Source organism: Nannobrachium achirus (assembly GCF_963921795.1).
Source record: "Nannobrachium achirus genome assembly, chromosome: 8".
NCBI lineage: Eukaryota > Metazoa > Chordata > Actinopteri > Myctophiformes > Myctophidae > Nannobrachium > Nannobrachium achirus.
Genome location: NC_137817.1, coordinates 44,221,192 through 44,248,392, shown reverse-complemented (window position 1 = coordinate 44,248,392; position 27,201 = coordinate 44,221,192). Strand labels below are relative to the sequence as shown.

General features: G+C 42.1%; 1 protein-coding gene across 1 annotated transcript in view; it reads right to left on the bottom strand.

Annotated features, from left to right (window-relative positions):
• Positions 1-2,658: 2,658 nt before the first annotated feature.
• LOC308290132 (leucine-rich repeat and fibronectin type III domain-containing protein 1-like protein) overlaps positions 2,659-27,201 on the bottom strand; it is a gene marked incomplete at both ends in the record, with an annotated part of 150,218 nt that continues 125,675 nt past the window's right edge. Inside the window, 3 exons of the mRNA XM_080731907.1 lie at positions 2,659-2,736; positions 22,206-22,682; positions 26,828-27,101. Of these exons, the coding sequence (XP_080588033.1) occupies positions 2,659-2,736; positions 22,206-22,682; positions 26,828-27,101 (829 nt within the window). The remainder of the gene's footprint in view (positions 2,737-22,205; positions 22,683-26,827; positions 27,102-27,201) is intronic.

Here is a 27,201-nt window from a genome sequence, read left to right as displayed (position 1 = left end):
CTAATAGACCATGGGGTGGGGTTATAATGAGCAAATTTGCCTTCCCGTCAAAAGGCCTGATCGAAAACACTGATTTAATGACATCATAAAATCAGCCCCTCCCCTTTTAGCATACACCCAACATCTGTGGGTGTGGCTAACTTCAGCTTGGTCAACATCCACCTGACAACCAGGCATACTTAATGAACTGGTGGGTGTGGCCACATAAAAACATAATTTTAATTCTTTCTGTACACTTTTTTGGAAAAACTCTTCCTTCTAGTCTATTCATAATACCTGATCATCATGTTAACGGAGCTGGATATTTCATATATCCCGGTTTTTCAGATATCCACATAGAAAAATATCTAGGTCCACACGGAGCTGGATATTTCATGTATCCCGGTTTTTCAGATATCCACATAGAAAAATATCTAGGTCCACACGACAAAGATATCTAGGTCGTAAAGTCTTCGGAGATATCCGGGTTCCCTGTCTACACGGATCCAGTGAATCGGATATTTTTCAATCTCTCCACTTATTTATCCGGTTTAAGAAATATCCAGTTTCACAGCCGAAATATCCAGCTTTGTTTGGCTGCAAGCCCCAACAGCACAAAAAAATGTCTAGCTTCAGAAATATCCAGCTCCGTGTAGCCATGGCCTTAAACTTTTGATAGATGACATTTTCAAGTTAGCTCCTCCAACAACCCCCTCCTCCAGCCTCCGCAAATGATATGCTTCATTTCAGATGTCGCCACTGCTCAGCCTGGACAGATCTGAAATATGTTGTACGGTGAACGAGCGCGCGTGCGTGTGTGCGTGTGCGTGTGTGTGTGTGTGTGTGTGTGTGTGTGTGTGTATTGTGACCCCTGTCAGCCCTATTCTACTCAGCGCTGACCCCAGGATAACTAAGGAGACACAGCAGAGGAAGAGAGGGAGAGAGACACACAATTAACGAGAGAAAGAGAAAGAGAGAGACACACACACACACAGAGAGAGATAGAGACAGAGAGAGACAGAGACAGAGAGACAGAGACAGAGAGAGGCAGAGAGAGAGTGGGGAGGATTAGGGGGAGGGCCTCCCGCTGTGATCTTGCCATTGGAGATGAGTACCAAGGTAGTTAGCTCAGGAAGGGTGGCTGTCTAATCATCTGGCTGACAGCAATTAGCCGGCGCTCATTAAACCAAGGGTCTCGTTAGGATAGAGGACACTCGCAGCAGGAGGGCAGACTGGAGGGGTGAGCGTGCTCAATGGGTCAAGACCCAACGTGGATGGGTAGGGGCGCCGGCCATTTGGAAGTGGGTCTCAACATGACAGGGGAAGTTGTATTAATTAATACGCCATGGTCCTGGGGTCATAGAACTTTTCTTTTGGCTGAGAAAGGTGAAAGAAACCCTGTCCTGCGGTATTAATGCCTTTAATTAAAGGTTAATAGGATAACACAGTCAGTCATTACTCACCTGTTTAAGTGGGCCTGGACTAATTGAGAGAGAAACTGGTTAAGATCCAAAAGAGCCAAGCCAGACTGGTCCGATCTGATCCATTCCAGCGTAGTATAGATACCGGACCAAAACCAGAAGATGGCAGATCACAGAAGATGAGACCGGGTTTAGTTCACGTTGGTCCAGGTCAGACCAATTCAGGTCTAAACCAGTTCTGGGTCCAGTTTCAAAAGAATACATCCCAGGCTCCACATGGTCCCATCATGTTCACTACTATCCAGTTCAAACCAGTTCAGGCCAGGTGTGGGGAGGTATGGTTTGTGTAAAATAAAATAAAATAAAAAAGGAAAAAAGTTCAGATGGTGAAAATTCCAAGGTCTGGTTTTGTTCCATTTTCAGTTTAGTCAAGGATAAGCTCAGCTTAGTTAAACTGAGGCCAGTTGAGTTCATCTCATTTCAGCAGATACACATTGGTTCAGCAGAGCAGGGAACCAACAGTTGTAATGTATTAGTATTAGTAGTAAGTGATCCAGAAACACTCCGGTGCCTTCTTGTTTGTGTGTGGTAAATATAATCCATTGCCAAGACCAGGCCCGACCAGATGCTTTGGGGAGTGATTTTATTACTTTTTTTATGGTCCTTATATCCAGGCCGAGTTTTACTGTCAATCCATCGTGCCTTTACTATCCATCAATGTTATTAGCTGTCTATCTCCTTTAGTTTTATCACCAATCATTTTCAATCATTTTATGTCGATGCTTCTCCAGATGGTGTAAAAGCATTATTCATATTCCATATTTCCCATCTCGATTAATTCTGCGACACATCCAGACGCCTCTGCAGCATTATAATATTTTTTTCGTACATATTTTTTCCAGCCACAGGGCATCCATTCAATGCTGTTTTAAAGGGGGAGCATTTATTTACTGTTTAAGTCTTGTACAGTTCTGTCACACTGTTCAAAGTGAGCGAAAAAAATGGCAAATGGGTCGCAACTGGATAATGAACAGCCAGACTGACACCGGACGGGGGATAGACAGTTATCCTTATCCGATAACGACAGAACCCCGGATGGAAACGATTTAAAATAGTAAACTAGGCCACCTCCCCGGGTTAGCTCCACCGCATAAGGTCCAGGTCAGCACTGTTAGCTCCCCGGTATTCCACAGAAACAATGGGTGGGGGGTGAAGGGGGTGGGGGAGTAAACAGGGGGGGGATTTAGTTCCTCAGGGTTTAAACCAGCTGTCCTTGGTGGTGCGGTGGTCCAATCTCTGTGGTTTCCTCCCCCCTCAGAACAACAGCATCAGGGTTCTGCAGGAAAGAGAGGAGAACAAACACATCACTGGTCTGAAGTGGGACATTTTAGACAGTGGTGGACAAAGCAGTACAAGTACAACAAGTCTGGAGTTAAAAATGGACTTGTATTGAACAGTATTGGTATCAAAATGAAGTACAAAAAGGAAAAGTACTCATCATGCACAATGTCATATTTCCAAGTTTTCAAATGTATCAAAAAATCTAAAAGCTCCATGTACTGTATATAATTTAGAACATCCCTTTTATGACCATACATGGAGATCCCTGTCTGAACCAGCCACACAGTTATGGGCTGTCTTCCTCCATATAAGGGCATTCCCATGTGAAGTCCTGTTAGATATGGGCTTAATATTGATGACATCAGGGATCTCCATATATAGGCATAAAAGGGATTCTGTTAGAGTGGTTCCCATGACATCACAACATACAATATATGTTATGCCCATACATGAGATCCCTATCCGCAGCCACACAGATATGGGCCATGTCTTGGCCATCTGGCCAGTGATATATATCGATGACATCAGGGATCTTCATATATGGGCATAAAAGGGATTCTGGGGAATACCCATATATGGACTTTTATACAGGCGTTGTCACCTGTGATATCACCTGTGATGTCACAGTGATGTGTCAGGGGAACCACAGTGTCAGGCGTGACCTTCAGAGATACACAGATACGTGGACAAGATGTGCCGGACATCACAGTGACATCAGAGCATGATGTCAGAGCGGCAAACCCAAAGACCGTAAAAATGTGCACACGTCTACTCGTCCAGACATACAGACAGACAGATGGACACCGACAAGCTGTGACGTTTCTCATAGTAAACTTGCGACCTATGGTCGCAATAATAATCCTATCACACTTTTGGCCTGTAGCAACTCTGAGGACCACCTATTGAAGACCCCTGAATTAGGGAAAAAATACTGAAGGAGAATCTGGGATATGGGAACAGTGGGATTCTGAAAAAGAACATGTGCATCATCAGTGTTCTAAAATAAGACGTTATAGAACAGGAAGGGTAAATGGGACAAAGCATACAGTAGCAGCATTGAAAAATAAAATGATTTCAACCCAAACATTTTAACATTTAGGATAGCAATACATTTAGACCACTATTGTTCTAATTTAAGTTTTATCTAATGTTCACAACACAGTACTGTATTGTATGCCAGAAGAAAAGTACACAAAATCATGGTAATCCCAAAAATATTATAACAAACTAAACGTATAACCAAAGAAAAGTCACACTGATGACTTGGGGGAACTCAATCGTACTGCAGCAATTAGTAGCTTCCATTGACATAATTTGGCGTCTACAGTTGAGTTCAACTGCAATAGATTCACACAATACACATGAGAAATAAGGGAACATTCTTTGATTGCTTATATAATTGGTTTAGTATAATTATATAGTCTAAGAAAAAGTGTAGATGAGTAAACAAAGCACAAAGAAACAAAACAGAAACAACTAAATGGTCACGAATTCAGTCTCTGATCGATGACAATGTGAAATCGTGCTCACATCTATGTCTGTGGTTCCCAAACTTTCACGCTCAAGACCCAAAGGAGAAATTAGACTTTTGCCCGGGTCCCAGACTAGTTAAAATAGCAGATCTACAATCTTGCAATGCTACTTACTTTCCTTGTTTTAATGTGGATTATATTGTGTAAACTGTACTGACTCATTTTATGTTCATTTATCTTAACCACACGGTCACACCCTCTATCATAATAGACAAACATTTGGCAATACTAGGCAAAAAAAAATTAAACATTCAGGGAGAATAGCAGATCTCACAATGTCACATTTGTGAGCCTGGAAAAATGAGGTGTTCAAGTACAGACCCATTGGGGGACCACCAGAGTCAATGAAGTATATAACAGGAAACAACAACAAAGCTTAGCTGTCAAACTCATTTGTCCTTTGAGAATAGTAACGGTAACGTCTATCAACAGTGCAATTCAAGTGTTGGAGTTTAACACAGCAACTAAACAGAATGGGTACAGCTGGTGGTAACAGGTGTCACTTATACTGAAAAGGGACAGCCCACCATAAGAATACTGGCATTTAAAGCCCTTTTCACACTTGAGAACATAAACATTCTAAATGGGTCCAATTTTATTTCCTGCCATATCCCGCGATAATAATCATAAACACTCGATAGGAAAAAAAACTTGGACCGAAGCTGTTCCCTAGCAACGCAATTCCACAGACAAGGTCTGTTGCATTTTATTTTGCTATTTTATTATTGGTCTGTGTACCCTTAAAAAGTTCTCAAAATAAAGGGTAATCTTTGTTTGCCTGTTAATTATATGGTTGTCATTATTCAAAGTTGTTCATTGTCTATTTGCTAAATGCAGGCCGGGTTCCCAAACCTTTTTGCAAAGTTTAACTTTTCTCTACTGTACACCGAACGTCCTCGCCGCTTGCTTTCTCAGAAAGTATAAGCGGAATACTGCTGCTGGTGTGAAGTGGGCATATAACCCTGGCGAATATCAAACAATGCAGTGCTGAATCAAGTTTCTGTTAGTGCACTGCCTAATTCCTGCCTCAAATGTCTTCAGAAACATATGACTATGTACTGTATAGCTTCAAAAAATATAATGTCTGTTTACATTCAAGATACTGTAGCAGCACTGCCCAGTAGTGTAATGAATCATAGCTGGATGGAAGATTGATTGACAGGAGCGGGTCACAATATTATTAGTTAAAATGGTTAGTAACTGCTGATGTAATCACGCATGACGTTTTTTAGATTGACAGGAAATAATTAAGATTGGACTTTTGTCATAAATATACACAAACATCGGATGTCTTCATTTTCTTTGGCATTTATTGTTAACTATGTTCCCAGTATGACCGTGGATATGCTCTAAAAGGTTTTTTTGCCTGTTATAATAGGATCCCTGATTACAAGCCAAATACATACATTATAATTGCCCTCTAAAACTAAAATGTACAGTAAAAACAACATAATACTTCCTAAGGTTAATATGAATATCGAAAAATAAATTAAATACGTTTAATTAGCATATACATTCCGGGTGTTGTCCGAGTTCAGTAAAAGATTAACTATTTCTAAAATAAATGTTTTAAGTATATTTAAGGTGTGTTTAATTTAAAATTTTAGTTATAGAGGTTAATTATAATGTGTTAGCCAGGGTTCCTTTTAAGCAACGTTCTTGCCCTGAATTTAGCCTTAGCACTTCCTCCTCTCAGCAACAGTCTCTGCTGAGCCAAACTCACAAACTCCATATAGTCAGGTGATATCTTCAGAAATAGTGTCAAATCCTGGAATAAATTCCTTACCAAAACATTTCTTCACCAATGTGTTTGTAAAGGTGTCTAGTAACACATCTCACAAAGACTGAAATTCAGTTTCCCTAGGAGAATCCGTTACAGCTGATTAAAGTTGGAGTCCCATTAAATTAACTACGGTATACAGGATAAAACACACCAAAATACATATGATTTAAGTAGCATGTGAGGGGTCAAACTAGGGGTTTTCCATGATTCTGAATCCATTCACAATCATTCCATTCCACTTTTCACAGTTTTGGGGGAGCCGCCTTTACACCAAGGAATGTTTTTCGTGCAAAGCAAATGCTTGCAATGGATTCAGAATCATGGAAAACCCCTAGTTTGACCCCTCACATGCTACTTAAAGCATATGTATTTTGGTGTGTTTTATCCTGTATAGTTAATTTAATGGGACCCCAAACTTTCATCAGCTGTAACGGATTCTCCTAGGGAAACTGAATTTCAGTCTTTGTGGGATGTGTTACTAGACACCTTTACAAACACATTGGTGAAGAAATGTTTTGGTAAGGAATTTATTCCAGGACTTTTAAAGATATCCCCTGACTATAGTGTCGCTTTAAGTTAATTCAAAGATTTTTTGTAGAAAATGTTTGCGCATCCGACCTCAGCTGACACGCAGTACAAAGTTGTCCCTGCACAGTCTCAGCACAAGCAAACTTCAGAGATGACGGAAACCAAGGAAGTGCAGCGTGATGGGTGAGGGAGTTGTGCTTACCGTAGCACTATATTCACACCGCAGCCATTTGTAATGTGTGTGTGTTTGTCAGCAAATGTTTTTTTTTTTTTTAAGTGTCAGTAGAAAATAAAAGTTCTTTAACTGTGTTTGTCAGAAACAAGTGTATTTATATACAGCCACTGTCACAACCGCTGGTGTCAGAGAGTTAAAAGAATGAAGCACAGTGTTCTTAATGTCCCCGTCTCCACTCATCCATCACATGCCTTCCACCCCTCCCTCCGCTGTCTCTTCCTGCATCATCCGTCTCTCCTCTCTCCTCCTTTCCTTTCTACCAGGCTGATGAATGCACAGATGGGGTGATAAAGTAGGGAGAGGTGAGCGAAATAATGAGGAGTGGCTCTACAGTGTGTGGGTGTATATGTATATGTATGTATGCATGTACCTGACCTGAACTTAAAATACAAATACATTGGACATAAATTGGACTGAAGTAATTAATGCGGGTCATGTTGCATGGTTGGAATTGTAACAGCTGAAATCAATAATATATCAGCATTCCGATATTAACCTGCGGGCCGCATTAAATGAAGGTGGGGACCGCATGTGGCCCCGGGCCGTCAGTTGCTCATGTATGGTTTAAAGGGGAAGACCACCCATTTTCAGTATTGAACTATGTCATTAATATACCTTAGAGGAGTTGTGTGGAAATAATAAAAAAAAGTTCCCCCTCTTCTGTGTTGCAGAGAACTGGAGGATTGATTTTGGGGTTTGTATTGCAAATTACAACTTGACATTTCAGATCTGAAGTACACATTGTACTTTACAATACAAACCCCAAAATCAATCCTCCAGTTCTCGGCAACACAGAAGGGGGGGATTTTTTTTATTTATTTCCACACAACTCCTCTAAGGTATATTAAAGGGGAAGACCACCCATTTTCAATATTGAACTATGTCATTAACTCATTGAATGCCATTTCAAGATGGCCCCCAAGTACCAGACTGCCACTATCCTAGATTTCTAGTGCACGGATCAATTTTTAGTGCACGGATCGTGCACGCCCATGCACCATATATGCATCATATGTGTAGTACTTTTTAACAGCTTTCAAACAAAAAAATCCGCTTGGAAATCCGTTCAGGCATTCATGAGATAGAAGCCTTCAAAGTCAGACAAAACAAACACTGCCACCTTCCAAATTTCTAGTGCACGGATCAATTTTTAGTGCACGGATCGTGCACGCCCATGCCTAGATCATGCACCATATGTGTAGTACTTTTTAACAGCTTTCAAACAAAAAAATCCGCTTGGAAATCCGTTCAGGCATTCATGAGATACAAGCCTTCAAAGTCAGACAAAACAGCCATTTTTGACATTTTGAAAGATGTGTTTGTTATGGGGCTAAACATGCAATTTCGCAATTGCGATCATGCCTAATACATTTGAGGCATTTTTAGAAATGTTTTTATAAAAAAAAAAATTGAAAAAAAAAAAAAAAAATTTTTTTTTTTTTTTCAAAATGGCTTCCAACTCGGGAAACTCGGGCTGTGGCAGCCTGGGAGTACTGTAATAACTCGTGAAACTCGTGCCTTGGCAGTCAATGAGTTAACTCATTCCCTGCCAGGCCCGATAGTCCCGAGATTATTCCAATGTCTTTCCCCGCCAGGCCCGATAGTCCCGAGAATTTAAAAAAAAAAAAAAAAAAAAAAAAATTCAATTTTTTTTTTGACCCCCAAAAATGGAGTAGGCATGATAGCAATCGCGAAATTGCATGTTTAACCCCCATAGCAACCCCATCTTTCAAGCATGGCAGCCATTTTGGCAGCCATCTTTGTTAAACATAGTGGCTGTTATCTCATGAATGCCTGAACGGATTTCCATTCGGATTTTTTTGTTTGAAAGCTGTGAGCAATGTGAACACACGTGGTGCATTATCTAGGCATGGGTGTGCATGATCCGTGCACACCCAATTACATGGAAGTCTATGGAGACGAATGGCAGGTGGGAGTACGGAGGTATGTTAAAATGGCGGTCAATGTGTTAAAGAAATGTTCAGAAGCTGTGTTCACGTTCACTCTCCAATATACAGTAGACTCCAACCTGCTTTCCGTCTCTTAAAAGGCTATTTTCAGCATGCAACCACACTAACATAATCCCTTTTATGCCCATATATGGAGCTCCCTTAATATTGATGACATATTAATATTAAGCCCATATCATTATCATACATACATACCGCGTGAAGTGTCAGCCCACTTCACGCGGACACAGGAAGTAAACCGGAGAGTGAGTCTTGCTATTTTTGTCTTGGTCTACGTGTACCGGTACAGTATATGGTGTCATTACTCGGTATATATGGTGTCATTACTATGTATGTATGATAATGATGGAGAGAGGGGTCAGGAGACGGAGTGGGGAGAATATGCTATATGCACAGCAGCCATATTGGAGAGAAGTTGGGTCTCTTTCCGTGTCACTTCCTTCAAAGGTGTTACCAATGATACTAATGAAGGCTCTGTTCCATTTCATGTAGCACAGACTGCACAGTGGTTCACAAACATTTTATTTCAAGTACCCATAACTCTGAGAGTGTACAAATTGAACCAAAATTGACCCTTACGGGTCCATTTGGTTCCATTTGTACACTCTCAGAGTTACACACCTTTTAAGGAGTCATTTGGAACCCCCAAGGAACCATGAGGGTCCCTGGACCACACTTTGAGATCCACTGGTGTAGCAGAGAGTTTCCAGTGAGCCAACGTGCACAATATCAACAGATAGAACCGAATGGAACAGAGCCTTCATTAGTTTTATTGGTAACGCCTATGAAGGAAGTGAGAAGAGACCCAACTTCTCTCCGAAATGGCTGCTGTGCATATAGCCTATTGCAGTGGTTCTCAACCTTTTCAGGCTGCGACCCCCAAAATAATCATATTTTAATTGGGGACCCCCCACCCTGACGAGCACTAAGAGCTGAGGCATTACATTTTGTATAACACGGTTCTATTGTGAAATAGCAGATCTACAAGCATGTAGATCGGCTATTTCCACAATTTCTGCCTCTAATATTTGACTATTTGGCCAATGTTTAATTTGTCATTTTAGAGGTATTAAAAGGTCCTTAAATTGTCACTTTAGAAATGTGCCGATACCCCTCTATACACTTAAACTTTATGTTGGTTTGCTTACTGTTGAGTGAGAAAACAACGTCGCACACTAAGCTAATCATCTGGGGACCCCCCAAAATAATTTGGTCCCGACCTACAGGTTGAGAACCCCTGGCCTATTGGGCGTGTCGTTACTCTAGGAGGGGAACGGGAGGCAGTAAACAGAGTGAGTTGGGCGTGCCATTACTCTGGGTCTGTGTGGCGCCGCTGCTGCTCTCCAAGAGACCTTCAGATCTGAAAGGCGCTCCATTCACTGCGAGGCCGCCTGTCACCTGCTGCCGAGCACGATGGTGAGACTGAGGGAGAAAAGGGTGGATGGGGGACGGAGAGAGAGAGAGACATTGAAAGCACATGAGAATGAGTGAGGGGAAGAGAGAGAGAAGGGGAGGTATAGTAAGAAATATTGATACCTGGAATTCTGAGGACACACACGTGTGTGTGTGTGTGTGTGTGTGTGTGTGTGTGTGTGTGTGTGTGTGTGTGTGTGTGTGTGTGAGTGCGTGCGTGCGTGCGTGCGTGTGAACAGTGATAAGAGTGACTCAGTATTGTGGGATTTTTAGGGAGAGAGGAAAGTGCAGAAAGTAGACAACAAAGAAGGGATGAGGGATGGAGAGATCTGAAAGAGGTGAAGAATGAGTTGGGGAGCGAGGGATGACACAGACAGGAGGGATGATAGATTGAGCAACATGGAGGCCGGACAGGCTACCGGGTCAGGTATGGGCCATTGGGAAAAAAACATGCACACGCACACGCACGCACGCACGCACGCGCGCGCGCGCGCGCACGCACGCACGCACGCACGCACGCACGCACGCACGCACGCACACACACACACACACACACACACACACACACACACACACACACACACACACACACACACACACACACACACACACACACACACACACACACACACACACACACACACACACACACACAATTCTTAAATTTCAGTTTTACATTGCACTTCAACTCTGATCCTAATCTTATTGTAATAGTGCTGTGGATTCTGTGATAACTATACCATGGTTGGTTGGGCTTCTCATCTCTGTCTGTGAAGGAGGCACAATCAGTGATTGGGGCGGTAAATTGCAAAAAAGGCATAACTGAATTGGATTAAAAAAAAAGGGGGCGGTGGGGGGCGCATGTTAATTATACAACCATAATGCATACAGTATATTCAAAACAATCCCGGATTAAGCCTTGAACAGTCTAAATAATTAATTTCACACGACCCACTCTTACAAGTTAATAACAGACTCTTGCAAAGCCTGGCACACAATAGAACTAGATACTGGATTGCAAGCTCCAGAGGACAGGAACAGTGCTTGCAATGAAGCCAGGTTATTATTATCATTATTATTCCCATAATTTAGAGTATTGATCATTTGTCTTGTGAGGTACTGGTACTGTAATCTAACTCTTCCGCATTTTCAGTAAACACCGTAAACCTCTTTCTGCCTCCCGTCGAACGCTACCAAAAAATCTATCCCCGGGGTTATAACCAAACATATGTTTGGTTGTTTGTCTCATAATATTTGACTAGAGTTAAAGCGTATGCGTGTGTGTCAGTCGTAAAGGTCCTGAGGCGTTCTGACTCACTGCAGCTTCCACTGTGATCAGATCAATGCTGGCTTTCTCTGCAATGCAGCAGGCTGTAAAACACACCGCGCTCCGTCCACAGCCTGTGATTCTCTCTCTCCGTGGCCCCAAACAAACTCACAATAGGCAATATCCTCGTTTGTGGGCTCGTTTGTGGGCCAAGCGGCAGCGTTTTTTAAGACAAAACTAAATTTGAAGAGTGAGAGACAACCACCATTCCTGAGAAGATGTGAATACATGAACAGCTGGTGACTACACTTTTACAAAGTTTTAAAAGAACCACGTTTTGTATATGAATCCTTTAGGATGCGAGTAGACAAGCTTTGAAAGGAATTTGGAAATACAGTAGGGGAAAAAAAGTCAACATAGTGAACACTATGATGGAGAAAATATGTTTCCCACCTGTATTGTGATGTCAAAATGTTGTGTAGACCTTTTTATTGTATTATTATGGCTAGTTTGGCAATTTCTTAATTCTTACAAAACCTTTAAAACACTGGGAACATGTTGTCTCCTTTCCATTTAGTGTAGCAGAGCCCTTCCACTGAGACCAGCCAGCACAAATATAGCAGCATCCAGAGATTAGAGCAGTTGGGGGACTTGGGCTGTGGGCTGTTGTGTTATTTGTACAGCCATTATCTTGTTAGTGCTACAAGTGTAATAGTGTAGTTTACTGGGTTTAACGGGGGATTGTTATGGGTTTAATTGTTGTGCTGGCTATCTTTAACTCCTGTTTAATTAACCAACCAAACAATGAACAGCAGTGATGACTACACCGGCAGCTTGTCGCTTCCCTAACTCCTAGACACCTGCAGGGTTGTAAACAAAGCTAAAAAGCCCAAGTAAAAGGCCTATGTTGTGGCCTGGGCCGGTGGCGCAGTGGTCCAGGCACCTATAGGTTCAGTGTAGTCTGACAGTGTGTTGCAGGTTTGAGTCCCGATCCCAATGGCTGCATTTCACTCCCCATCTCTCTCCCCCATTTCATGTTAGCCTACTGTCTATGGCTCTCAATAAAGGCATACAAAAAAAGTTTAAGGAGTGAATAGACAGCGTACCGAATTATCATTTACTCTAAACAAAATGTATGGAACTTGTGCAGATGTTTGTCACGCTTGACTTGCACATCTCACAAGACATTTTCACAGCATTCCTAATCTAGGGTGTCTGTCTTCAATGCTCTGATGAATACCTGGTAGCTAGAACAAAAGGTCAGTGTCAGATATTCCATCTCTGTCTTCCACAGCTCATTGGCTTGAGTGAGGCATTTACCCTCTGGGCGGGTTAGCAGACTCATGAGACCGTCTTTAAGCACTTCACTCGATAGAGACAGAGGACAATCTCTTATCTCACAGCCTTTGTTGCAAAAACTGTGCGGAAACAATTAGAGAATTAAAAAAAAAGGAAACTGCATTTGTGGGCCTGTCATTCATATCAGGGCGATGAGGTTTGCTAGCTTCTGTTCTCGCCACTGTTCTAGCAACTAGCAATCGCCTGGCAACGTGAGACTATAGGGAATCAGTTCTTGGCTGTAGGAGCTGACAGTATTGGAAAGTATTTGCTAAATCACAAATTAATCTTGGCAGTGGGTGATTTGTTCAAAACGGGTAATGTGGTTGAATTAATGTATGTTGTAAAAGTATTCTAAATGTGAGTGCTGTATGCATGATGCATATTGCATTAATCATAATAACAGATGGGATTCCCCACAGGTTACTGTATCCTCAATACTCAAATGCATGCGTAAATTCTCAGCGATGTTAGGAAACAACAACAGAACCTCTTACTGTACCAGGTTTAGGGGGAATGGAGTAAAAAATAACTTAAATATATATAAATAAAACAACACTAATCACTGTTCTGTTTTGTCTATCTTTAACATACACAGCCATTTACAATATGCTTTTGCGCCTATACTGCCAGGAATATTATACATTTTTCAGAGTCACAGTAGATCTCCCTTATATGCATGACATTTTGGTAGGCTGTAGTCTATATAGTGTACACTAGATGTCGCCAACGATTAAGGTCTCTGGCGATTGCTAGAAGGCCTCAAATTAGCAACCAGTCCATCCACATAGCATTAGCGTTAGCATGGAACGGCGCGGGACCCGTGCACGCCATACGCGCGCCCGACTGTCTTAAAAAATTATCGACTATGTGCCTTAGATGCCCAATAGACGCACAGAGACTTCAAACCGGATCAAAATCCGACGTTTTGAACGTGAGATAGAGCGGAGTTGCTGTAATGGCTTCCAATGTAAAAAAATATGCTTGTGTACATGGGAGACACGCTCGATTTCCGGTTTCCGGCGATGACGTCATTTCCATCGGAATATCATTGCTGAAGCTTATATGAAGCTAGAATGGTCATTTATAGCTCTAAAAATGTCAAAAAATACCAAAAAAATCAGAAAATGATCAGCAAGGCGACGTTTGGCGATCTGGCTGCCTCAGCCCTCCCCAAAATGGCGATTTTTGGCGTTTTGGCTGGCTAAGAGTTAATATAGCCTGACTTAAGCTCTTTGGGGATTATTGGGATGGAACTGTTAATTACGTAAGCCTATAGGGGGTGTCTGATGTTGCAAAGTATTATAGTAAAAGTCCATCCTTGGCTGTCAAAACCTTTATCTGGAATAAAAGTAGCTTTCTGATGATTTTAAACCATTGGAAATCAACTGAGAACATTGATTTTGGGGGAATGTATTTACCTTACTGTATGTCTAAATATCATGAATATCCATACTTCCTCGCAACTTAACACGAAGCGCAACATCATCAAAAACTCATGCCGGTGTGATTATTTAAAACCTTGCAGTTCATAGAGCTTAAAACGTCCCCTGCACTAACTAGCTGATAGTTGCTGTATTTCTGTTTATTATTATCTGTATAATAAGCGTTAGGCTCAATTGATATCTCATTTCAGCCCGTTCAAAGAGGGCAATTGAGCGACCTATCAGCCACTGATAAGGGAGGCCTATTGAGCTGTTTAAGCTTCTTGTGTGAAGTGGTTTCTCCATTTATCTCCTGTAATGAAACCTCCATTTCCTGAGTGGACTTAAAGGGGAAGGGCACAGGACTGAGTGAGGTAAAAGGAAAAGTACGGTTATTCCTGGGTGGAGGGGAGGGGGAGGGGGGGGTCCTTGTGAACATGTACAATCCTGTAATAAGATATCTCCAGAACTACAGAACATACCAACTACCAGTGTTGTACCCGAACACGTTCAATGAACGATCGTTCATGAACTCTTCTGCCTTCACAAAAGGGTGCAGGAAGACTGGGCACGTAATATTGTGGGCACCTCAATATAAAGTTTGATGAAATATATATGAAATATATATATATATATATATATATATATATATATATATATATATATATATATATATATATATATATATATATATCAATAGCCAAAAGTATATAAAAAATATATGGTTAAAAAAAGAAAAAATAACTAAGTTAGTTAATTTGGGGAAACCAAGGACTTTAGTTCAAAATGTGGAATTATGAACTATGAACTTGAACTAGTTCATGTTTTAAGTGAACTTTCCCAACACTGCCAACTACAGTATGTGACCTTTATAGACTGACAGGGTTTGAGATTTTTACAGACATTGTGCAGATTTTTACAGACAAAAGATCCCGCTCTTGCTCAGCAGCCTGGCTCTACTTGCCTTTTATCCAAAATGGCATGTCATATTTATTTCATGTTTCATGTTTCATGTGTTCACTGCCTTGAACAAAACATGAATCCCCAAGATAATTCTGCCATTTGCTGTCACATCTCCACAATTGCCAGTGGACCTCGACCAGCTGAAACATGTTGGTCATCTTGTGTTTCTCTCAAGCCATGTTGAAATAAAGCCTCTTTGATTTTTAATATTTCATTAAGTTCTCCTGAAGTATTCAGCATTTATTTATGTTTATACAAAGGAAAGGAACTTAACCTTATCATCTCAAGTTTTCCTCTCAAGCATACCGGTAGAACCATTCTTTTTTTGTCAGTGTATCGTGTGGGTAGACAGGGACGCAAAGGGAGAGAGGTGACTTGCAACACAGGTCTTCAGTGTTGAGGTCATCAGCATATCCGTTCAGGGACAAATGCGTCTGTGTCAAGACTTGGTTTTGTCTGTGGCAAATTCTAGATTGTATTTTTTGACACAACATAATTGTCTTATTTTCTCTCCTTTATCACTGTAGCCTACATACGCAGTGGTGGAAAGTAACTTAGTACATGTGCTCAAGCACTGTACTGTACCATTTTTAGGTATGTTTTACTTTACTGGAGTATTTCCAGTTTTCAGTACTTTTACTTCTACTCCACTACATCTCAGAGGCAAACATTGTACTAGAATTAATTGAAACCTTAGTTACTAGTTACTTTGTAGATTGTGATAATTATTACAAACATAAAGTAACTAATTCAGCCCTATATAGCCTATTTTTGCCATTTGAAAATAGCCGATCTACAAGCTCACAATGAGCATTGTGAGCTTGCAGATCTGCTATTTTCAAAAGATTTTTATACATTTGAAAACTTGAAATGGGACCTTCTGCAGAATGAGTACTTTTTGAATACCAGACTTTTACTTAACAGAGTATTTCTATGTTGCAGTACTGATACTTTTACTTAAGTAAAACAATTGAGTACTTTTCCCACCACTGCATGTACATTAAATACATCCTCTGCATGTCCCCATCCTATTAGGAGCATTGGGTGCTGGGGGAGCACCTACTAGGGACTAGCTCAGGTACACTTCAACACATAGACTGGTCAAACAGGGGGGCCATAGGGACCATCCAACTCCCAGACGGCCTCTCTACCCACTCAGCTGTGGCTTCCCCAACAGAGGATGCTGCTGGGATTCATGTTGTTCATACACTATAATAGAAGTTTTCCACCTGTTTGGCTCAGGTCATCCCTGTAAATGACGTTTTAGTCCATGGCACCCCTGAATTACATTGATACTAGCATCTTACATTCATGTCATATGGTACAGTACGTATATTTAAATCTTTCCCCTAAGATACAGTATGTCACAAGGAAAACTTGAGAGAGTATCCGTTTGTTTGTAGGACAGATTGAATTTAAACACTTGACTTTTAAACACTTGAACCCTAGCCTTGGTGCACAGGCTTTTATTTTCATTCGCGTTCAGCTCAAAAAGAAAAGCCTGGGCTAACCTGTTGAAATGTCTGGCATAGGAAGTGGAAATTTCCCCCAACCAACCAGAGTGCAGGGGGCGTCGCTCTAAATGTTGTTACATCAGGGCTCTAAGCTGTCTGCTATGGGGAGCGGAGCGGGCCACGGGGCGGGTGCACAGATCGGTGAACCAATAGGATCCCGCCGGCTGTTTTCAGCCGTGAACGAATCTGCCCCTCTAGACCAAAATCTGCCTGTGTTAGGGCAGGCTACTTAAACCCCAGCATCCCTATTCTGGGGGTAACATTCACCAAAAACAGCCGATCTACAAGCTCACAACGCATCACGTTGTGACACATTGTGAGCTTGTAGATCTGCTGGTAAAAACACTTGGTGTATATAGGCTGAAAAACAATGCACCAAGTACAGTGCAACTCTGTTAGGTCTGTTTTACTAAGTATACAGTAAGTGGTTAAACTGAAGAGATGATCAATTGCAAATATTATCAAAATATCCTGTGGCACCCCTGGACTTGTGTCACACGGCACCTACTTCGAGAGACCCTGCACTATAACCACAGCGCCAAATCTTCTAATGGAAGACTGCAAGAAGAATTCAAAGAACCTCAACTCAAAGTCATGTCAGATTTAGAAATTGTGATATACAGGACTTGACAACTCAATTTTGTATCTGTTTAATGCACACAAGGTAATCTGTAAAAAGCTGCTCCATGTGCTTTTACGGAGCTTTGTTCAGCTCCGCTCCAGGCAAACAAGCGGGCCGTCAAGGTCTGCTTAACATCCCAAAAGGAAGCTCTGCCTTCTTTTCTTTCTTTTAAAATCATTAAATAATGAGCTCAGTCTGAAAACATGTGCAGATTTCCATATTTTCTCCTGCAAACAAAAAATGGAATTTAAGCAAACGTCAACGTTGATGAAGGCTTACCAGCCAAAACACATCCGCTTGCATTCAATATTTCAATATCACTCAACAGATATTTTCCAACTTTTATCTAGTCAACTTCAAGTAACTCGTGCCAATATTGGCTTATGGACACAGATTTGAAAAATATTTTCCTTCCTAGTTGTGATCTAGTTTAAACATATAAAACAGTGCACAGTAGCCCAGAAAACTGCACACAGAAAACCGTCATAGAAGATACAAAGACAATCTTCACACTGTAGCTCATCCAAACGATATAACATTTTAAGCCTATAATATTCTTCAGAGTTGTAGTAGAATGTCTTCAGTCTGAAAATATATGCTCAAACATCATTGCAGATTATCTTCTGCTGTAAATATATGCCATATAGCCTATTGTACATCACTTTGACTTAACCTCAGGCAAGCGATACTGTTGCTTTATCCCATTTAAGACAGGAAACCCTATTTGTAAATATCAAACGGCAGTGGTGGAAAAAGTACTCATATTCCTTACTTAGTAAAAGTATCAATACTGCTATATAGAAATGCTCCGTTACAAGTAAAAATCTGTAATTCAAAATGTACCTGAGTAAAAGTACGAAAGTATTGGCATCAAAATGTACTTAAAGTGGCAAAAGTAAAAGTACAATAATGTTTGAAAATAGCAGATCTACAAGCTCACAACGCGCCGCGATGCGACGTGTTGTGAGCTTGTAGAACAGCCTAGGTATCCAACATGGCTAAAGTGGTTAATGTATGTTTTAAAATATTATAACTTATATCTGAAAAGTAACTTGTAACTAAAGTTTTCAAATAAATGTAGTGGAGTAAAAATACTATATTTCGATCTGAGATGTAGTGGAGTAGAAGTATAGGTATTGGAAATTGGAAATACTCAAGTCAAGTACAAATACCTCAAAATGTACTTAAAGGGGCACTCCAACACTTTTCAACCTATGTTCATATAATTGGTCCTCACTCAAAAATAGATTTTTCTTTTTGGGCTGTGGGCAGGTCAGAAACCCATCGTCTTGTGACATCATCGATTGCCAATCCAGCTTATAGAAACTGCAGGCTTTATATTCCTGAAAAGTTGCAATTTTAAAGTGGAAGCCATTGTTCTCGTGATAATAAAAATCGAAATATTTTTTCAAAAATATTGATTACATTTTTTTTTGGAAAATGATGATGTCACAAGACGATGGATTCTGAACTTCCCACAACTCTCCTATGAGACTTGGACTGAGTAGAAAAAAATTGTGATATTTTATCATGAACATTAGTGAGGACCTATTTTGAAGACAGGTTGAAAAGTGGTGAACTACTCCTTTAAGTGCAGTACTTAAGTAAATGTACTTAGTTACTTTACAACACTGCAAAACGGGAACCCCTTTTGGGATTGTTGTTGCTGAGCACTATGGAATCAAATGTCCTTTTATAATGTGTTTAAATGCTGAATATTTTGGGTAAAGCACTTTGAATTGCCTTCTGCTGTCGAAATGTACCATACAAATAAATGTGCCCTGCTTTGCCTCAACTTTTTAATGATGTTGCAACACTCGGGTGACCCAAGGACATCTTATTGATTACTCAGAAACACCTCATGAAGGACTTTTCCCCCACAGAGTATGATATAATAACAAAAATCCAGAGAAAGAGTCCAAGGAGAAAGTAAGGTTAATTGGGGGTATGGGGGTGGCTGGGTTATTCAATTTCCAAGACGCTGAGGGAAATCGTTTTTTGAAAAGATATTGCTTTGTCCTATTGTTTTGTCCTTTGGCTTTTGGGGGCAGCCTTGTTAAAGTTTATCAGCAGCGCAATTGACGAGTTCCTAAGTGCAACACACACATGTGGAACCAGTACAGCTGGTGTTAACCCATGAGAACCACATTAAAAAATAGCAGGTATACAAGCTAATAGCACGTCACTTTGTGGTGTGCATATAAGCTTGTAGATCTGCTATTTTTGAAAGATCTTGGGTCGGTGGCCAAATACATATGAATTTTGGAATGAAACCATTGATATAGCAACGTCAGATAAATGTTAGGATTTAGAATCGGCCTCGGGTCTTGGGATAAGGGACTAAATAGGTGTTCCTAATGAAATGGAACAACTCGTCAGAAGAACATTGACTTTTATTGCATTTAATATAACCTTATTTATTTTAGGTCTGTGCTCCCTATCCACTGTCCAGTGTAGGTGGCTTTTCAAATAAAGGGGAAGACGGATGTAATATTTGTGTGCTGGTCAGATGGTGGGAGGTGAGACCACCGTTCTTGCTGAGATCTTGCTCCCCAGCTATATTAGTGGTCTCAGAACTCCTTACGCAACAGAGAGGCTTGAGCTTATAGACCCAGCAATAAAGTTCTCTTTCAGAGTCTAGAATGAAATTCACATTCAAAGGATGCTTCTCAGTACCAGCCTCTAGACTCTCCCACGATCTTCCTTTATAAATGAGAAACAGCATGGACAGTGCCTTTCAAATGCCTGTTGAAAACCTATATCTCTAAAATTGAGGTGCATTTTTGATATTGTACAATGTCACTATTATATTATCCATTCTGTATTGCTTATTATATTACACTTTGTATATTGTCACTGTTGGGCAGAAGCCTTGTCATCTCCGTATGTCATCTTTTAGTACCTTACTGTACTGTACCACACTGTACTGTACTGTACCTTACTGTACTATACTGTACTGTACTGTACTGTACTGTACTGTACTGTACTGTACCTTACTGTACTGTACCTTACTGCACTGTAACTTACTGTACTGTACTGTACCTTACTCTACCTTACAGTACTGTACCTTACTGTACTGTAATGTACCTTACTGTACCGTACCATACTGTACTGTACCTTACTGTATGTACTGTACCTTACTGTACCATACTGTACATTACTGTACTGTACTGTACTGTACCTTACTGTACCTTACTGTACTGTACTGTACCTTACTGTACTGGGTAACATGTCCTTAGGTCGAACACCCTTTGGTCCGACCACCTAAACCTAACCTTAACCCTAACCCTAACCTAAGTAAAACTATGCCTAAACCTAACCCTAACCTCAGTTCAACCCAACCTATGGGGCAGTCCCCACTGTACTGTACCTTACTGTACTGTAATTTACTGTGCAAGTAAATTGTTTAAGAAGCTCTGATCCACACTGTGTGTGTGTGTGTGTGTGTGTGTGTGTGTGTGTGTGTGTGTGTGTGTGTGTGTGTGTGTGTGTGTGTGTGTGCGCGTGTGTGTGTGTGTGTGTGTGTGTGTGTGTGTGTGTGTGTGTGTGTGTGTTGTGGGATTTCTGTCTAGATCTATCTAAAAGACCCACAGCACAACTACAACAGGGAAAGCTGGGTTTTTGCTGGCGAGTCCAAACCAAACAAAAACCCCATTGTAATAGTCAGAGATGACTGTGGTCTAACATGACCTCTAATGACTGTCCTCTGAATGTCTGCCCATGCAAGCAATGTAGTCTACTGAAAGAAACAAACACACACACACACACACACACACACACACACACACACACACACACACGCACGCACACGCACACGCACACGCACACACAGACACAGACACACTAAGTGCTTTAATTTTAGAATCGGCACCCTAGCAGCAGTGTCATCCTCTCTCTCTCTCTCTCTCTCTCTCTCTCTCTCTCTCTCTCTCTCTCTCTCTCCCCTCCCCCCCACCCTTCCTAGACTGTTCTTCATTCTATTCAGTCTTTCACACTCACTCTGGCTCTCAGGCAGCCCGAGTGAGCCCTGTCATCTTGCTCAATTTCACACCCCTCAATTGTGCCTTTGTCACTTTCCCCCCCACCGTATACCTTTTTTTCCCTCTGCTGGACTGTTCTCACCGCTAACCTCCCCTTCTATCATTATTCTCCCTCAACCTTCTCATCGCTTCCTCTCCGTCACCTCCTTTCACCTCGGCCTCGTTTGAACTGACCTCTTCAGAGACGTGCAGAGAATAGCGAATTTAAGCAACGCTATGGCGACGGCAGATGACAATGGCAACCGGAAATGATCAGTGCTCGATAGATCAACCTGCTGCCATAGCAGCCGTCTGTTCTACGCCAGAAGGTCCCTTTCCACGTTGCGCATTTTAATGGCCAGTGCGGGATAGGTTTTATCCCTGCTTCTGGTCAAATTGAATTAAATACATGCATACTGTATGTTATATGCGCGAAAATAAATAAATCTAGCAGTTGCAGGCATAAACCTTATAAAGATTCAGCAACTTCATGGCATATTTTCCGCAAAAAATGTACAAGTCGAAAACAAACAAGCCACCAGAGATTAGAATTCAGGTGTCTAACTTTCTCCTCCCGTGCTCTGGACATTTTTCCCAGCTATGTTCTGCTGTCTAATCGACTGGAAGCACCGGAGCGATCCTACAGTGCTGTTAGTAGGCTAATGTTGACTGTTCAGCATGACTCCCTCCGCTCATACAATGTGTGTGTGTGTGTGTGTGTGTGTGTGTGTGTGTGTGTGTGTGTGTGTGTGTGTGTGTGTGTGTGTGTGTGTGTGTGCGTGCGTACATACATTTGCATCTGAGTCTTTATTTTTTCTTATACTATCTAAATTGTATCGAGGAAAAAACAATGCACCTGCCCCCCCTTTCCCTTCCTCTCTCCCTGTTTACCTGCCAGTTCTTTGGGAGAGGTGGGCTCTTTGGCGACGGGGGAGGAGGAGCCTCTGCTCTTCATCTCGATGGCGACCCTGGAGGCGAGGCGTTGGGCCTTGGAGCTGGGCGACAGCAGCTCCTCGCCAGCCAGCGAGTCAGTCCTCGCCAGAATGCCGGCGCCAAAGCGCCTGCCGCCGCCGCCGCTCTCCCCCTCCTCCTGCTGCACCAGCGCCACGGTGTCCCTCTGGGTGCCGCACGGCGACATGGCCCCGCACGGCTGGTCGTCCGGGCCGTCAGTCACTTTGGAGGCGGAGCGAGGGAGGGCGTGGTGGGCCTGTCCTCCTCCCCCTCCCCCTCCCCCGCCCTGTCCGTTGCTCTGTGGCCTCGGCATGGACGCCGACGGCGCGATGCCGCCGCCGCCTTTCCCCTGGCCCGCTCCTCCGCCGTGGTGGTTGTAGACCTGATAATATAATCATAATACGCATTAAGACCTGGAACACATTATTATACATTATTACTTTACCCATTATGTTATGCTTTAACTATAAAGATCATGAAAATCTTTGAATATTCTTTGAATATTTCGGAACAGATTCTATAAATGTCTTCTAAATCCTTCTTCTAAATCAGTGGTTCTCAAACTTTTTCATGTCAAGGACATGTATTTGGCCGCGGACCCCCATCTCAATGTTGTTCTAGGGACCCCCCAGAAGCTCTTAACTCATACTCTGCGATCCCCGTCGAAACCGGGGATTTCCCGCTGTACCTCTCTGCGATGCCTGTCGTTCCCGGAAATTTAATTAGCTTTAATCATTATGAAACGATTAAAAGTATGATCGCTGTATATATCCGTTGGGGTGCTTAACACTTATGTTGCTATGATTTTTTCTCTTCAATGTCCCACGTTGCCATGGTTACCATAGACTTCCATGTAATTGCGCAATTGTGTAAAAAGTGCACGCCCATGCCTAGCTGATGCACCACGTGTGTGCACCAGGCACGGATTTAGGCGGAGGCTTTTGGTGCTTAAGCACCACTATTTTCCTGACTAGCACCAGTAGTTTTCGGGGCTAGCAAAATCGGGAGAGAGACGGTCAGACGGAGAAAAAACGGCACTTCTCTGAGTTCTCTCTCTCTCTCTGTTTCTCAATGTCTCTCTCTCTCTCACCCTCATCACTCTCTCTCCCATGCACGCTTGGTTGCACAAAAACACACGGGTTAAGCTACACTGTTTCCTGTTAATAATAACCTGCGTGAAATAAGCTGCATTGGGAAGTAAGCGGGAGACACTTTATTGTGAAAGTAAGACAGGAAACGATAGTTGTTGCTGGGTTGGCCCTAGTTGTCGGTTTGTTATGTTAAGCTGCATTGGTTTGGAATAGCCTACTAGCGCGCAGTTTAAGTTATACATGATGAATGAATGGACAGCCAAAACAATTTGTATTATCAGAACAGTTTAGCCTACACATTAATTTGCGAACGGGGGCGCTGGGGGGAGAGAGAGAGAAGACAGTCTGCAGTCCATTTCAGCGTCATCTTGCAATGCGCACTGACTGGTCCATGGGAAGTATGAAAATAGCCGATCTACATGCTCACAACGCCTCGAAGGCACGCAGGAGGACAACTTACAACCCATATAAAAGAAACATTATACACTCAATTGAAGTTCTTTATGAGGAGATGTTATGGAAACTGTACAAGATCACCACCAAACATGGATTATGATGGATAAATGGATAAACATATGCTGCTCTGCTGTTGATTGTTGTCAACTGGTTTTGGAATCTAATTCTTCTGGATGGTGAGTAGGCCTACACTTGACTGCTGCTGCAGCTTGCCTATGCCGAACTCTTTTCTTGATGTCAAAAGTTGTCCGCTGAGACAAATGTTAATTAAATCGAAAATAGCAGATCTAGAAGTTCACAACGCAGCGCGAAGCGACTCGTTGTGAGCTTGTAGATTGGCTATTTTCACTTCTACTTGTTTGGGTTTAGTTTCTCTTGGTTCACGGGCTAAAACGTTTGGGAAGCAATACCATCATGCTTGCTGTAGTAGACAAAGTGGTGTAAAATTAAGTAGATTAACTGAAAAGCTTTTGGAACTGAATGATTATATGACACTGGTGTTGTCTGTCTGTTGGAGTGTTGGTACCAAGAATTCCATCTACTATAGACTATCTTGCTGGCTGGTGCATGTGGAGAGGCAAAGGGAAAGTGTAGTGTGCCGTTCCCGATTGTTTAGCAAAGAAATAAACCGCGGAAACCCGAATAAAATGCGATCAAATCCGCGAAAAACCGCCAATTTTCGCGTGCGCGCTGCGCTCCACGTGCGCTCCACGTGCGCTCCACGTGCACGTGCACGCGCTGTGCACGTGCACGTGGACCGAGCTCCCTATAGCACCCCCTACTGCTCAGGGCTAGAACCGCGCCTGGTGTGCACACTGTTCACAGCTTTCAAACAAAATAATCCGCTTGGAAATCCGTTCAGGCATTCATGATTTATCAGCCATTATGTTTTCTTCAGATGTAAACAAACATGGCTGCAATGTTTGAAAGAATGGGTTGGTATGGGGGTTAAACATGCAATTTCGCGATCACGATCATGCCTAATTTTTTTTTCAAAAACGGCCCAAACTCGGGAAACTCGGGGTTGGCACAGCGGTAGTACCTTTACAAACTCGGGAAACTCGGGGTTGGCACCAGATGTGTTAATGTCCGATGATTTAACATATACTTTGGTTTCTCGCAATAAAACATGCATAGCCTACTGGCTGCTTTCAATCAATCAATGAGGCACAGCCCTGTCTGTGTGTGTGCATTGCGTAGAATCCACAGAACCTGCACAGCTGTGCTGTGTTAACAACACTCATCAGGCTCCGTCACTTTGAACAAGTAGAGGACAAAACTAAATTAAGATGCAGGATCTGGCTATGACCTACCACTCTACAGCGAGCAACATGTCAGATCACTTGATAAAAGTAAGTTGGCTTAAGTCCCTTATGTAATGTCCATACTCCCAAAAGCGACGCGAACGGTCACGTTTTGAGCTTGCAGATCGGCAATAAACCTATGCCATCAACATAACAGCACTAGAGTTGTGTTTTAAGCTCTCCTTTCCTCTTTCTCCCCGACGAGTTACGGGGTCTGTTTTGTAAAATCCAATCGCTGTCTCTCTGTCAGGCTCAGCGCAGGCTGTGCAGCGTCTCGTGGATAGATGCACGTATGGATGTTACACAGATATTGGTGTCGGGCAGAGCCTATAGAAATGTGTGACCGGCGACCGCATCGCCTTATACAGTAGTTGCATGGCTGTTACACACAGACATCGGAGTCTGGGGCTTTAGCTTCTAAGTGAATCAACTTTACACCTGCTATAGGCCTACTTATTTTAGTATTTTGTTATTTAATTCGCCTTATATTATTTAGTTACTTTATTTATTTTAGAGATATTATTTCGTTGTTGTTATTGCTGTATTACTATTCTTATAAGGCCATGATAATAAACCTTGGCTTAAATAATGAATGAGTTATCTATTAAAACAAAAGTCAAAAAGACATGCTATTTAAATGAGTGTTTCACCTCTGTTGTTTATACGCCATTGTAAAAGAAAGGGGTAAAAAAAAAAAAAAAAAAAAAAAACGGGCCATTCGACTAATATTCGACTATCAACACAATGACTAAAATCATAGTCGACTATACAAATCCTTAGTCGGGGATAGCTGGTTGAAGGGATATTTGTCTTCACAAGTCTGTTCAAAAACAATTACAACAACAACACATCAACATATAACACATAACAACATATCACAAAGACAGATCATGAGGTCCCCACTGTACACAGAAGATCGACAGGGGCGAGGCAGTTGGTTTAGTGCAGCGATGGCAGAGGGGACAAAACACCTGCTAAAACGATCCTTGTGCCACTTCAAGGTTCTGTACCTTTGCCCCGATGGCATGAGGTCGAAGTAGCGACACAGAGGATGATCAGTGTTAATTTGTTATTGAAAGTGCTAAGCGTGTGATGGCCTTATTGATCATATCGGCAAGTGTGGGTGTGGGAAGTCCGATGATCTTGGAAGCAATCCGTGTAATACTGTAAAGTTTGTTTCTGTTAGGCACGGATGGACGGTATAGTGAAGAAACATGCTGAGCAATACAACAGAACAGGTTGAATAGTGTCACTGTTGGGCAGAAACCTCCAAACCTCCAAAAGCTCCAAGTTTCAGATTTGTATGTTTTTTTCGCAAAGTAAAGCCCTGCTTCATCATACAAGACTGTCATACAAAACGAGTGAAAATAGCCAATCTAAATGCACACACAACGCCTTGCGATGCAAGGCGTTGTGTGCTTGTAGATCGGCTATTTTCACTATCCTAAATCATTTTTTAAATTATAAATACAAAACAAGAAACCTTGTATCTTCAGATTGTATGATTTTTTTTTTCGCAAAGTAAATCCCTGCTTCATCACACTAGACTGTCGCACAAAACAAGTTTCTTTTTTTTCCCCCGCTAATCTTAAATCATTTTGAAAATGATAAATACAAAAACAAATGGTTTTGTTTGGACATACAAGGTTTCCACCCCGACAACGACGACAACGTACCTTGTAGCGTATCATCAGGATGATGATGAACACCAGCACCGAGGCAACGATGATGCCGCCGATGATGATGATCATGGTGCCGCCCAGGAAGTGGCCGTGCAGGGCCTGGCACTGGCTGAACTCGGTGTCAGTGGTGAAGGACAGGCAGCCCAGGGGCCGCGTGGCGGTCAGCGAGGTGACGGCGTCGTCAAACACGGCCAGCACGCAGAGGTCGTAGGAGCGGCCCGCCGCTAGGTCGCGCACCAGGAAGTCGTTGCTGCTCGATGGGATCATCCTGCACAATGGAGACGAGAGGAGAGGTTAAGGCCGTGAGGTTAAGGCCGTGCGTGGGCACAGTAACAGTAGGATAGAAAGGGAATGAACAATGAACATTC